Genomic DNA, 14866 nt, shown 5'->3' on the forward strand with positions numbered 1-14866 from the left:
GAGATGTAAGTAGTTTATGAATTGGGTCCAGGTTGGAGGTTTGTGTTTCCAAAATCCAAGAATTAAAATTTATTGTAAAAGTCCTGTGCTTTTTTTGTAATTTCTAAGGATCGTAGTCACATAATAATCAATATCTTGATTTTTAGAAGTACGTGTGTGTGTGTGTGTGTACTTGTATACAAGAGGAAGAGAAAAGAGAAAGATGGCATTTATTTTGGTTGAGAAAATTAATAAAAGGGAGCGGATGACAAACAGGAAATACTTAGCATACCCCAGATTTTGAAAATAGGGCAAAACCACTTGAAAGGAAAACCACCATTTGTATCTGTTGTCACTGATTGCCACTCTTCAAAGAATGACAGCATGCATGTTGGGACGATCCTTGAAAACTTAATGGCTTTACTCTCTAAATACTGTCAAAATTTTTCTTTCTTTTCTAAAATCATGTTTGTTTTTTCTTTCCTAGTAATCATTACTTTTGTTAATTTTAATTTTTTAAAGATTTTGTTAATTGATTTTACAGAGAGAGGAGAGAGAGGGGCGGGGAAGTAAGAAGTATCAACTCATAGCTGCTTCACTTTAGTTGTTCACTGATTACTTGTTGTCTGTGCCTTAAGCAGGCAAGCCCAGGGCTTCGAACCAGGGACCTCAGCATTTTAGGTTGACGCCCATCCATTGCACCACCACAGGCCAGGCATTTTTGTTAATTTAAAAAAAATATTCCAGTAATGCTTCTTTTCTCTTCCTTTACCAGAAGAAGAAGAAGAGCAGGTGCCCACTGATGGGGGGACATCAGCAGAAGCCATGCAAGTTCCCTTGGAAGAAGACGATGAACTGGAGGAGGAGGAAATTATTAATGATGAGAATTTCCTCGGTAAGAGACCGTTAGATAGTCCTGAAGCTGAAGAAATGCCTGCCGTGAAGCGACCACGACTGATATGCACTAAAGGAGACACCCTGGATGTAGTATTATTGGAAGCCCGAGAACCGCTCAGCTCAATCAACACTCAAAAAATTCCACCGATGCTTTCTCCAGTCCACGTACAGGACAGTACAGACCTCACACCTCCGTCACCAGAGCCACCAATGTTAGCTCCAGTTGCAAAATCACAAATGCCAACCGCAAAACCCTTAGAAACAAAGTCATTTACACCTAAAACAAAGACTAAAACTAGTTCTCCAGGACAGAAGGCTAAATCACCCAAAACAACTCAGTCACCATCAGTAGTCGGAAGTCCTATTCGGTCACCAAAAACTGTGTCCAAAGAAAAGAAATCTCCTGGGCGTTCTAAGAGCCCCAAAAGCCCCAAGAGTCCCAAGGTCATAACCCATATTCCCCAAGCACCAGCCAGACCTGAAACACCAAATAGGACTCCTTCAGCTACAATAAGTGAAAAAATTAGTAAAGAGACCCTTCAGGTAAAACAAATACAAACACCCCCTGAGGCCGGGAAGCTGAACAGTGAGAATCCCCCAAGAAAGGCTGTTGTGGCAGACAAAACAATTGACGACTCTATTGATGCTGTGATTGCGCGAGCTTGCGCCGAAAGAGAACCAGATCCTTTTGAGTTTTCTTCTGGGTCAGAATCAGAAGGAGACATTTTTACCAGCCCTAAGCGAATTTCAAGTTCAGAATGTATGACTCCAAAAGCTTCCACTTCCTTGAACAATTTCACTAAATCAGGATCCACTCCTCTGCCTCTTTCCTGTGGAACTTCAAGTTCTGATAATTCCTGGACAATGGACGCCTCTATTGATGAGGTTGTACGGAAAGCAAAAATGGGAACAGCCTCCAACGTTACACCCAGCTTTCCATACCTCTCCTCTCCCTCAGTCTCTCCTCCCACGCCCGAACCTCTGCACAAGCTGTACGAGGAGAAAACCAAGCCGCCGTCCTCAGTGGACATCAAAAAGAAGTTGAAAAAGGAACTGAAGACAAAAATGAAAAAGAAAGAGAAGCAGAGAGACAGGGAGAGGGAAAGAGACAAAAGCAAGGACAAGAATAAAGAGAAGGATAGAGTTAAAGAGAAGGAAAAAGAAAAGGAGGCCAGCAAGGAAGCCAAGTATCCATGGAAGGAGTTCCTCAAAGATGAAGAGTCAGATCCCTATAAGTTTAAAATAAAAGAATTTGAAGAGGTTGATTCCAAAGTGAGATTGAAAGATGGACTTGTGAGAAAGGAGAAGGAGAAACATAAAGATAAGAAGAAAGATAGAGAAAAAAGCAAAAAAGATAAAGAGAAGCGAGACAGAGACAAAGTGAAAGATAAGAGTCGTGAGGAGAAGGTGAGAGTGGCCCCGGCCCCTCTGATGCTGCCTTCCAAGGACATGGCTCTGCCCTTGTTCAGCTCCATGGCCGTGCGCATCCCAGCCATGCTGCCCTCTCTGTCACCAGTGCTTCCTGAAAAACTGTTTGAAGAAAAAGAGAAACCTAAAGAGAAGGAAAGGAAAAAGGATAAAAAGGAAAAGAAGAAAAAGAAGGAGAAGGAAAAGGAGAAGAAAGAGAAGGAAAGGGAAAAAGAGAAGAGAGAGAGAGAGAAGAGAGAAAAAGAAAAGGAGAAACACAAGCATGAAAAAGTAAGCAGTTTCTCATTTTTGGCACTATCTGAAAAAAGTCCTTTTGAAAAGTGCAGGTAAACAAATCCAGCTGTTATATCTGTATTTCGGATGCTGGAAATATGTGTGTAATGGGTTTACAAAATTTAATTTAAATTCTAAAACCCACAAACTTGTAATCAAGCCCCGTGTACACTGGAAAGTGCTAAAAATACATAGCCCAAGAGGACTCTTAACTACAGACTATAAACTCTATTAACCATACACATTTCTGGCAGTCTTTTTTTTAAAATCTGTAATCTTAAGCTGTGAATAATATTTTTGTAATTTTCAGGCCTACTACATGCTATTTTGTACCCAAATATCAGGTACCCAAAAAAGACAGCATCTGTTTTTCTAAGAGCTTGCAAAACCACGGCACTATTTAAAGAGGATAACTAGGCCCAAAGGAGTTTTTCCTTACTCACTTTTTTTTTTGGATGAGCCATTTTTGCAAGAATTTAATGTTATGGCTGTCTACTACTTTCTGTAGTATTTCTTATCCTTCTCTATTTTCTGCTTTAATAAGATTAGGACATATTTCTTAGTATCTAGGCTGATCTAACAGCCTGGATGGTGGGCAGAAAATGATCCCAAATATTTACAGTGTAAGTAAGTCAGCCTTCTATATAGTATATAGCCAAAGAAACTGGTATGTATCCTGCAGTTTTGTAGAAACTAAGACTTCAATCCTTTGGGCTCAGGATGTGACCTTTGCTTTAGTGGGTTTGCTCTTCAGTCCATGGTCCTTTGGATTACAGTAGTTGATGATTGATTTGAAAATTTTTTCAAACTCTTAAAAGGTGTCCAAATATCTTTGGTGCCATATACACAGATCCTTGGAGATCCTTCCTCTGCTCTCTAGAAGCATTTCTCCATGAGGTTTACTACAAAATAATACACAGTCATTTTTCCATGTAATAAAAGATGATATATTTGACCTAGAGCAGATCTATTGCCAATACTTTTGCAATATTTTAAATTTTAAACTTAACTAAAAGAATTAGTTTAGCTGATAAGAAGTGATGGCAACTCTCACATTTTTCTGCCTAACTTTATTCTTTCTCTAATAAATAGCCCTTGGCTATTTTAAATACAAAAAAATAGAATGGAAATTCTGATATTAATAATTGAACATTGGCAAGTTAACAGAAATTCACCTTGCATTTTCATTGTAATCATTTTATAGTTATATTTTATTTGTGTAGTACCTGGCACTTCCACATACCTGTTTTCTTCTAACACATCTGTGACACAGGTCCAGCAGGTATTATCAACATTTACCGATGAGACACTGAGCCTGAGAGAATGATTTGTCCAATTCACAGTCACACAACCAGCAAGAGCCAGCTCATACACATGCAGGTATATACCTCACCTTTCAGAATGTTTACTACTAGAGGTCTTGCCTGGCAGCCCTTAGTCATTTATCCATCATGTACCTAGTAACTTGGTAGCTGAGCTCTCAGGGAATCAAATAGGATACTGTTGCTTTCATCACCATCTTTACTTTGGAGATTCAGTGGGGTTGTGTCAACAGCTGTTATGAATTTGAGTAAAGACCATCAGATTAGCTTTGTAACAACAGTTTGTCTTTCCTCAATATCTACCTGATTCTGGGGAGAAGAGTTCCTCAGACTGCCTCAGCTGGAGGCAAAGGCTCAATTACAAGTTGCACAGATTTCACCTGACAGAAGCCTACAAAGTCCTCCTGTCAGTATTGATGGTTTATGGATCAGAAGATAAGCGACAAAAGATAAGAAATTATAAAGTCAGCTATTTTATAAGGTCTTTAAAAATAATAAACAGTATTGTCTGTAGAGTTAAACCTAAGTTCAAATCTTGACTTAGTTAGCTGTGAGAAATTTACTTTTGTGAGGATTAAATTAGGTAACATCTGAGGTATGCTTAGTAACTGGCACATAGTAAATGCCAAGTAAATGGGAGATGATGGTGATGGTAGTAGTGAGTGTTATTATTCCATTCTGAATCAATTTCTAAAAGGTAGAACTATAGATTTGCTACTTCATAGGGCTGTATTAGCTAACTTGTATATGATAGGGTGAGTTGGCTGAGGTTATAGTGTTTAAATATTATTTATGCTTCCTAGGCATTCTTTTAAACTTTAGCTTTTTATGCAGATAGGAAAGGACAAAAGCTAGCACAACCCATGGAAATGCCTTTGACAAGGAGTAGAAATTGAAGTAGTAACTTAAATACTGACTTCTTTTTCAACCTCACTTAATCCTGCCCCCCCAACGAATATGAGTTCATGAAATTTTATAAAGTAGTTACTACAATTATTATCACTTTAAGATGAGAAACAGAGGCTTAGAGAGATCAATAAACCTGCCAAAGACCAAACACACAGTAAGTCATTTAACAGGAACCGCAATCTCAACTCAGGCCATCAGATGCTATAATTGATATTCTTTTTTTTTTTTTTTTTTTTAAATTTTTTATTTATTTATTTATTTTTACAGAGGCAGAGATAGACAGGGACAGACAGACAGGAACGGAGAGAGATGAGAAGCATCAATCATCAGTTTCTCGTTGCGCGTTGCGACTTCTTAGTTGTTCATTGATTGCTTTCTCACATGTGCCTTGACCGCGGGCCTTCAGCAGACCGAGTAACCCCCTGCTGGAGCCAGCGACCTTGGGTCCAAGCTGGTGAGCTCTTTGCTCAAGCCATATGAGCCCGCGCTCAAGCTGGCCACCTCGGGGTCTCGAACCTGGGTCCTTCCGCATCCCAGTCCGACGCTCCATCCACTGCGCCACCACCTGGTCAGGCTATAATTGATATTCTTAACCACTATACTCTCCTAATTGAATTAAAAATGGCTTATGTGAAATAATGTATGCAAAGCACCTGGCTCAGTGATGCACTATCAGAAAGAAAAATTATTCTTCTAATAGTCGTAATAATGCAAAGTATGATGACTTCGGCACAATCTTTTAGTTCCCCTTTAAGGGCAGTAATATGTATTAGTCAAGGTTAGGCGTTTGGTCTTTCACCTTTTTATAGTAGCATCAAACTAACTTTTTATGGAAAACGTATTAAGAGCATTTATGTTGAGCAGTCAGAGACAGCCATGATGGCTTTAGCAGTGATATAACTAACAGTTCATTTCAGAGCAGTTTAAAATTTTTGTTTCTATTTGTGTTAGTGTAGGTATTGTATGACTTAATTTATTAACCATAGATCTTTGAGATTTAGTTGAAAGTAACAAGACTGTTTTAAAATTTACTTAGTATTTTTTGGAAGGAAGATTGCTGTGAAAAAATTAAATATCTCATTATTTATGTTAGTGGAATTGAACAGTTGTATATGTAACCTTATATAGAAGATAAGCCACAATTTATGTGTCAAACTTGGAAATATGTTTTTATGCTCGTATTTGAGTATGATCTAAGAAGTCATGATAGAGTTCCACTCCCCAGAATGTTGATGTCACAACTGGTAGAGAAATGGGCCCAGCACTGGCCCACAAAGAGCCTGAGCTTCACCCTCAGACTTGGATCTGCCACTTTTCACCAATCCCTTCTTTTTTTCTTTTTTTTGTATTTTTCTGAAGCTGGAAACAGGGAGAGACAGTCAGACAGACTCCCGCATGTGCCTGACCGGGATCCACCCGGCACGCCCACCAGGGGCGATGCTCTGCCCACCAGGGGGCGATGCTATGCCCCTCCGGGGCGTCGCTATGCTGCGACCAGAGCCACTCCAGCGCCTGGGGCAGAGGCCAAGGAGCCATCCCCAGCGCCCGGGCCATCTTTGCTCCAATGGAGCCTTGGCTGCGAGAGGGGAAGAGAGAGACAGAGAGGAAGGGGGGGGTGGAGAAGCAAATGGGCACTTCTCCTATGTGCCCTGGCCGGGAATTGAACCCGGGTCCCCCGCACGCCAGGCCGACGCTCTACCGCTGAGCCAACGGGCCAGGGCCTCACCAATCCCTTCTAACCACTCTGTTCATCTGCTTCTTCCCTCTGTCTCCTGCCTCCTATTTAGTATTGGGAAAAGACAGCATCATCATAAAGTATGGTTTACATCTGCTTAAAAACAATAGTTTCATACCTTCTTCTCTGCCTTATATACACAAGACTAATTTGTGTCATTTAAAATGAGTAGATCACTATGACAATTCAGATTTTTCTTACAACTAACCAATAATGTTGATAACCTACAGGTGATAGGATTTGCTTATAATGGAAAGCTCATCAATTCTTTAAAGAATTCCCCAAAATTTTGCCCTATTGATTAATGAATTATTTTATTTGAGCCAACATCATCAGCTATTGAATGGACTAACCCAGATAGTAAATAATATTAGCAGCTGCCACTACTGAGTGCATACAGTTGGTACTTGCCAGACCTGGCCAGAATTTAATTATTTAATTCTTCCATCAACTCTGAGGGTTTTATGTTTGAGAAAAACAGAGTAACTTGGTGCAGCTCAGGAGAGGAAGAGCTGTGACTTAACCCAGGAATGCCCAAATGAAGCCTGTGTTCTTTATTACCCAAAACAGCTTTCTAAGGCCAGCCACGGCTAATGGAAGCTGCTGAGATGGGTAAGCATGGTTTCATCCTCTTAGAGGCCTTCTGTTCACCTGACACATTTTAAAGAACAAACAATATCGGTCCTCTAAGCTTTAATGACTTCAGTAATCAAACAATTAAAATGTTGATTTCTTTTCTTTTTTGATAGAGACAGAAAGAGTCAGAGAGAGAGAGACAGATAGGGACAGACAGACAAGAAGGGAGGGAGATAAAAGCATCAATTCTTCTTCATTGCGGCACCTTAGTTCATTGACTGCTTGTTCATTGATTGCTTTTTCATATGTGCCTTGACTGGGGTGGGGGGCTCCAGCAGAGCGAGTGACCCCTTGCTCAAGCCAGCGACCTTGGGCTCAATTTTTTATTGAATTTATTGGGGTGACATTGGTTAATAAAATTGTATAGGTTTTAGGTGCACAATTCTATAATACATTATCTGTGTATTGTATTCACCGCCTCAAATTAAGTCTCCTAAATAGACACTTTTCCCTTCCATTTAAAGTCTCATTTCCAGTCTTTTTTATCAGCTCTTTTAATTAACTAGTAAAATGAATGGTATTGGTAAATAAAATAAGAGCCCATGAAAATGGGGAAATATTCCTTTCCTGTTTCTTACAACTGTCTGTTCTTAGAGGAAACCAATAAACAATGTTTAAATTAGTATGATACATTGGAATTTATAAAAATTTACCAGAGGCCAGCTCCGGGTCTTCATATGAACGAGCTGTGAGTGCATAATGGGAGCCTGGACCCTGCCTCCCTCGTCCTTGCTGGATTCCATCTGTTACGCTTGAGCACAATGCTAGTTCTCCTCCAACTAAACACTAGATCACTATTTGTGTTCTAGTGATCCAAATGGAAATAATGTAAAGACTCTAATTGCTAAGAAAAACAAGAAGATGATTACCAATGTCATAGTTCAGAATCCAAAATGTTAGATTATTAAATTTGACTTTCATGACTACTATTTATGGGTATTTTTCGGATTACTGGCATAGATGGGAATCTGAGCTAGCACTAGCTGAGCTTGCTGCCACCCTACCTAGCCACAGATATGGGTGTGCTGCCACCCTACTTAGCCCACATATATGGTTTTTTTTAAAGAAGTTTAACATTAAAAAAATAGAAAATAAAAACTTGGCCAGATTATATTGACAAAGCTGCCCATTACCTTTGCAGAAAGTCCCTGACAGAAGATAAACTTTAAAGCTGGAATGCATGAAAGCGTTCCAAGATAGAATTTAAATTTGAACTGATTCTTTATAGATAAGCTTTTTAAAAATCCACCTCTTTCCTTCAAGTCAGGATTTTAAAAATAAATTTCCCCTTTAAATCTCTTGAGCGATTTTCATTTTTTGCAAGGCCGCACTGCTGGTGTCCTGGAAAAATGGAGAGTTAGAGCTTTATCAGTTGGTGCCCTGAGGTATGTGGCAAAGAAGCTAAATCCTTGAAGATTAGCAAAAAAAAATGCAGCACATGGCAATAAGGGGCTTATATGACTACTAGTATTAGTTCAGGTGAAAGAAGTATTGCTTATACATAAAACTGGACAAATCCACTGACAATGTATTTTTAGTTAGCTACAAAGGAGTCTTATATTACTGGACTTTGGCTCTTTGGTGAATTGGGAAGCTTAGTAATCCACTGTAAATGTTCTCTGCGTGCCCCAATTCTCAGCATCGTTCTGAAGTGCTGTTCTTTTATTTTAACCCTTGGAAGCTCATGTTGTTCTCAGATTTGGGCTTCATGCCATTACAAGATGGCATTAGTTATATTGTTTAAATAACTGAAATAATTGTCATCTAGTTTGTTAATTTCTGGGAAAGGCACATGAGAAATTATTTTACAATTGTAGGAAATGTCTATTTTGGTGGGCGTTTGGATAAAGTTAATGTAAACAAAAGTCTGGTAAGAAATTTTTATTTAAAAATTGTTATTTCTCTATAGTACCAGCATCCTTATTAATCTTTCTTCAACACTTGCTTGAATTTTATCTTTAAATTTGATTTTGCTCCTTTAAGAATGAAATTAAGGTATGTAAGTATTTTTAAGTAGGGTGACGAGATGTTCTAGTTGCTTGGGACAGTCCACTCTACCCCTGTTATGTTGTGTAATGTAAATAATAGTGCGACTTTCACTCTCAAAGCTGTCTGTGTTTTGGGTGATGTGGTAGTCCTTATTACAGGTAAAACTTTGGGCTGAGGCAACAGGTTCTAAATCATTCATCAACTCAAATGTTTATTAAATATCTGTCCTCTTCAGGTCATATTTATACTGTTTTTAATTTGACTTATAACATGTATCTCTATTTTTGTTTGCTAATTTTTTTACATATGGTATCATTTACCTTTTTTTTAATAGTATATTATAAACATATATCTGGATTATTTTGCCTTGCCAAGCCACTTAAGACAGCATCAAAAATCTAGTCATTTTAGTTAAGTGGAAGAGAGGTCAAAGTTAATCTCAATTTCCACAGAATTAGTTAGCTTTACATAGAGAAAAAAACATTTACAATCAACATTAGCCATCTCACAATGTATATGTTATTCATAAAATAGACATGGACAGCCCAGGCCAGGTCACTCAGCTGATGAGAGCATCATCCCCGTACACCACAGTTGCAGGTTTCATCCCGTCAGGGCACATACAAGAATCAACCAGTGAGTGAATAAATAAGTGGGATAACAGATCTCTTTCCCTCTCTCTCCTCTCTGTCTCCCGCCTTCCCTCCTTCCTTTTCTTTCCCCCTCCCTTTATCTCTCTAAAATTAATAAATAAAAGTTTAAAAGAAACACCCACAGAGAACATGAGCAGCCCCATGCGAAACATTAGCATTACCAGAGAAAAAGGTCTTAGTGTATGGCAGAGGGTCAAGGAGCTGTGTGATAGAGCAGGGAATGAATTTGTTGTGAGGAAACCTGGATTTAGATTATTTGGTTACTGACTTTGTAACTCTGGGCAAACCGCTTAATCATTTTGAGCCCTCCACATGTGGGATAATAATACCTTCCACACTTACCTTAGAGTTGTGGAAATTAAACTGGATCATGTGGATGAGATACACTTTGTGAAATGTGCTATACATATATGAGTTATTGTGTAGTATGGTATAGCAATGGACTAAACATACAATGTGAAGCGTAATAATGGAGAAGATTATTTAAGGGTAGAGCAGCAAAGAGCTTTTTTAAAATTAAAGCTTAAGAAAGTGTTATGTAATAACAGTGTTGTGGCCTGACCAGTGGTGGCGCAGTGGATAAAGCATCGACCTGGAACGCTGAGGTCACTGGTTTGAAACCCTGGGCTTACTTGGTCAAGGCACATATGGGAGTTGATGCTTCCTGCTCCCCCTCTTTCTCTCTCTCTCTCTCTCCTGTCTCTCTAAAAAATGAATAAATAGAATATCTATATATATGTAAATAACAATATTGTAGTTTGAAAGGATAAGGAAAATTACTCTCAATACCTCATCACTTATGAATAGTGGCCCTAAATTTCTTTAGAATTGAAGAAACCTAGGAATTTCCTATAATTTTTCATTCCTTGAATCAAAAACACTTCAGTCCTAGTTTTGCTATTTGACCTTAGAATGGAAAAGGGAAAGGAAATTGAAAACAAAGGAAAAGGACTGCGTTATATATGATCCATTTCCCTGTAAAATGGAAACCCATACTATGTACACACTTGTTCATTTAAAAACCTGAACGAGAGCATCTGAACAATAACCAAGCACGATGCCTGGCAAATAACAAGTAGTTTATAAATGTTTGTTTTGAGTATATTTATTCTCCCATAGATCACACAGGAAGGTAAGAAAAATACAGAAACGTTAATAGTTAACAAAGTATACTGGACCATTGGTTTTCCAATTGATTAGATATGGAATGTTTTGTGCAAAAAAAAAGGGGGGGGGGAGAAAGTGAATGCAGACGCCAGCTAGCTATACGTGGGTCTTGCTCTGCCCCGTCCCGGAGACCTGATATCTGAGGGCCTTCAGGAAAAGCAATGGACTGGACTGGACTGTCCAAAGAACTAGCCAGATGACATAGCCGTCTGCCAAAAGTGAGACCGTCAGGAGGAGATTTTTGTGAGGAAGCTGATAAGTTAAAGCTTAGATGTGAGGAGATGAAATACTCATAGGGTATTTAGTTGAAGATGTTCAGTAGGCAACATTATATTTTGGTCTTGAGTTCATCAGTGCTAGTCTAGAGAGGGAATAGTTTGAAGACATGGCAAACTTACAACTTATGCTTAAAACTATGGACATGAATGAGACCACTGAACGAACTGTAGAATGACAAGAGAAAAGGACCAAGTAAGGTCAGACACAAGGAGAAGGGAAGAGAGTGATAAGATCTACAATGGAAAAACATACTGGACATTAGGAAATAGTGTCTAGAAGGGGGTGGTAAAAAGAGTCAAGCACATTTAGAAGCTAGATAAAAATAATGAATGAAACTGAGAAGTTGAAAATTATGTAAATGGCTCTGGCCGGTTAGTTCAGTGGTAGAGTGTCAACCCGGCATGTGGAAGTCCCAGGTTCGATTCCCAGTCAGGGAACACAAGAGAAAGCAACTTCCCCACCCCTCACCTTCTCGCTCTCTCTCGCTCTCCCTTTTTCTGTCTCTTATCTCCTCCTGCAGCCATGGCTCAATTGGTTTGAGCAAGTTGGCCCCAGGTGGTGAGGATGGCACCATGGCCTCACCTCAGCTAAAATAGCTTGGTTGCCAAGCAACAGAGCGGTGGCCCCAGATGGGCAGAGCATCACCCAGTAGGGGCTTGCCAGTTGGATCCTGGTGTCAGGTAGATCCCTGTTGGGGTGCACACGGGAGTCTGTCTCTGCTTACCTGCCTCTCACTTAAGAAAAGAAAAAGAATAAAAACAAAATGCTATAAATAAATTAGCTAATTGATGGAGGAAGTTTCTTTAGAAAACAAAAGAAGATAGGCTCCAGTGTAGTTGTGGATGTCAAGAACTTTGTAGGGAGTTGAAGGAGTTCCTCTGTCTGATGGTCAAAGTCATAGATCTTGATGTAATAGTAGATTAAAAATAGACTTTAGAAAGGGACAGGTAGAAACATGAAAAAATATATAGTAAGTTTGATCAATGTGCAATATATTAGTTATATGATATAGTGTATTGATTATTATATGGTCATTCTCCTTTAGGACCACCAAATTGTTTCATTATTATTCAGTTCTTAAGCTTGAAATATATAATCAGCGATTTACAAGTAGTTGCCACAGTGACTAGTGTGTACATAGTAGTACTCCAAGACCAGGGAGACTAAACCCCTGGCAGTGCCTAAGACAGTTTCATTCAAAGAGCTGTCCAACAAAAAAAGGCAATTAACTATTGTGAGATTTTTTTTTTTTAATTTTTCTGAAGTTGGAAATGGGGAGGGAGTCAGACAGACTCCCAGATGCACCCGACTGGGATCCATCCGGCATGCCCACCAGGGGGCAATGCTCTGCCCCTCGGGGGCATTGCTCTGTTGCAACCAGAGCCATTCTTGCGCCTGAGGCAGAGGCCACAGAGCCATCCCCAGCGCCCGGGCTAACTTTGCTCCAATGGAGCCTTGGCTGCGGGAGGGGAAGAGAGAGACAGAGAGGAAGGAGAGGGGGAGGGGTGGAGAAGTAGATGGGTGCTTCTCCTATGTGCCCTGGCCGGGAATCGAACCCGGGACTCCTGCACGCCAGGCCGATGCTCTACCACTGAGCCAACCGGCCAGGGCCCATATTGTGAGATCTTAAACTTCTTCAATAGTTGCCTTCACCAAAAATCCTTTCTAAAAATTATGTTGTTTTTTAATTTTACAGTTTTTCTGTTGTTTTACTACTAGCCAAAAGATTGAATGGTTTACTGCTGTATATTATACTTGATATTTCAGGTTTCCTGTATGATAATGTAAACTTAAGATGAGTTTAGTGTTTCTCATTTCCATAATTAGATGCCTTTTTTTTTAATAAATAAATTTTTATTTTAATGGTGTGACATCAATAAATCAGGGTACATATATTCAAAGAAAACATTTCCAGGTTATCTTGTCATTTAGTTCTGTTGCATACCCATCACCCAAAGAGAGATCATCCTCCGTCACCCTCTATCCAGTTTTCTTTGTACCCCTCCCCCTCCTCCTCTCCCTTCTTCCCTCCCCCCAACCCCCATAACCACCACACTCCTGTCCATGTCTCTTAGTCTCGTTTTTATGTCCCACCAATGTATGGAATCCTGCAGTTCTTGTTTTTTTCTTATTCACTTATTTCACTCCGCATAATGTTATCAAGATTCCACCATTCTGCTGTAAGTGATCCGATGTCATCATTTCTCCTAGCTGAATAGTATACCATGGTGTATATGTGCCCCATCTTCTTTATCCAGTCTTCTGTTTTTTTTACAGTGATTAAAAGCCTTTAAGCAAACTCTTGGCCAATACAGCAAGCATCCATAAAAGAGTAGTGTCCTTAACATGTTGACCAAGTCCAAGTTGGCCCCATCACCATGCCAAATCCCTGAAAAATGCAACCCAACCACAGTTCAGTCTGTTAGGAGCTGTCACAGGGAGCAGGAGTCCAGGAAAAGTCCACATCCAGGGAAAGTCCTCATGGCGCTGGAATTGTCACCATTCTATACTTTGCAGCTCTGTCCAAGTCCCAATGACCGCTGCTTCTAGCTGGTAATGATTCAGGTAGACTGGAAAAGCCATTTGCAGCATGCGTGGATATGGAGCTTCTGTTCTCCTCTGCCTGGAGAGATGAGACCAGGTTGCTTTTCCCTGGAGCTCTGCGACTGTGGCATGGTAAAGAGAACCTTGGGATACACTAAGCTGGGTGGCAAAAGTAGATTCATAATAGAAGTTGGCAAAAGGGGGAAAGAGAGCTCTAAATTAGGAGTAGGTCCCAGCCTGAAATATGAGTGGGGCATTGAGGTAGGAGAGATAAAGGAAACACTATATATTAAGCAAAGCAGCAGAAAATAGGACTATCAACACCCACAACAGAGATCTTTGAGGGAAGAATAAAAAACCTGACTATTCAGGCAAAACATAGTTAAGTGGCCCTTGTGCAAATGAGATCAGTTTACCGCTTCTTGGAAGAAATACCCTAGGCTCGTCCACAGTGTCGTAGATGGGACCGACAGCACTGGGCACCTTCAGCCTTCAGTAGCAAACCTCAGCTTTCTGGGCAAGGTTAGGTCATAGGTGGCTGGAGCAGGGCTGGAAGAGACTGAACCCTCCCTTAGAGGAGCGAGGGGGAAGCCCACCTTCCAGTGTCCCTGTTTCCTCACAGCAGAGGCATGTAAGCCTGGCAGGCTTTAGCTCAATGACCTTCCTTTCCACTATTGAAGCAGGACCCAGATGGAGATGCCTTTTTATCTTATAGTGGGGATGTCATTGTGTTTTACTCTGTTCATGGTAGGTCCGGCAACTACTTAAATGCTCCACAAAATAGTTTAGGTAACAATTTGTTTTAGAAGAATTCTAACAGTAAAGTCTAAGAAATTAACTAAAAGTAAAAAAAATATGAAGTTAACTGGCACATATACGTGAAGTGATTCAAGTTTGTAGAATTTCTCATGATGCCAGGTAGCCTTCAATTGTTGAGAAAGTAAAATATTGAGTAGCCCAGAATATCTTTGCATCTAGCATATTAGCTACATTTGAGGCTTAAACCTGCTTGTCAAGTTTGTGGAGATGGGGAAGTAGGAGAAGAGGTAGAAGGT

The 14866-nt window shown here is 39.9% G+C and overlaps 1 protein-coding gene across 6 annotated transcripts in view; it reads left to right on the forward strand.

Annotated features, from left to right (window-relative positions):
* Positions 1 to 14866, forward strand: part of TAF3 (TATA-box binding protein associated factor 3) — a 193657-nt gene that overhangs the window by 138968 nt on the left and 39823 nt on the right. For 5 of the 6 annotated variants that reach the window (XM_066279814.1, XM_066279816.1, XM_066279817.1 and 2 more), the window contains one exon: positions 755 to 2574. In XM_066279814.1, coding sequence (XP_066135911.1) covers positions 755 to 2574 — 1820 coding nt within the window. The remainder of the gene's footprint in view (positions 1 to 754; positions 2575 to 14866) is intronic. The other variant, XM_066279815.1, reaches the window with a different exon arrangement.

The sequence above is a fragment of the Saccopteryx bilineata genome, chromosome 5, assembly GCF_036850765.1.
Source record: "Saccopteryx bilineata isolate mSacBil1 chromosome 5, mSacBil1_pri_phased_curated, whole genome shotgun sequence".
Taxonomy (NCBI): Eukaryota; Metazoa; Chordata; class Mammalia; order Chiroptera; family Emballonuridae; genus Saccopteryx; species Saccopteryx bilineata.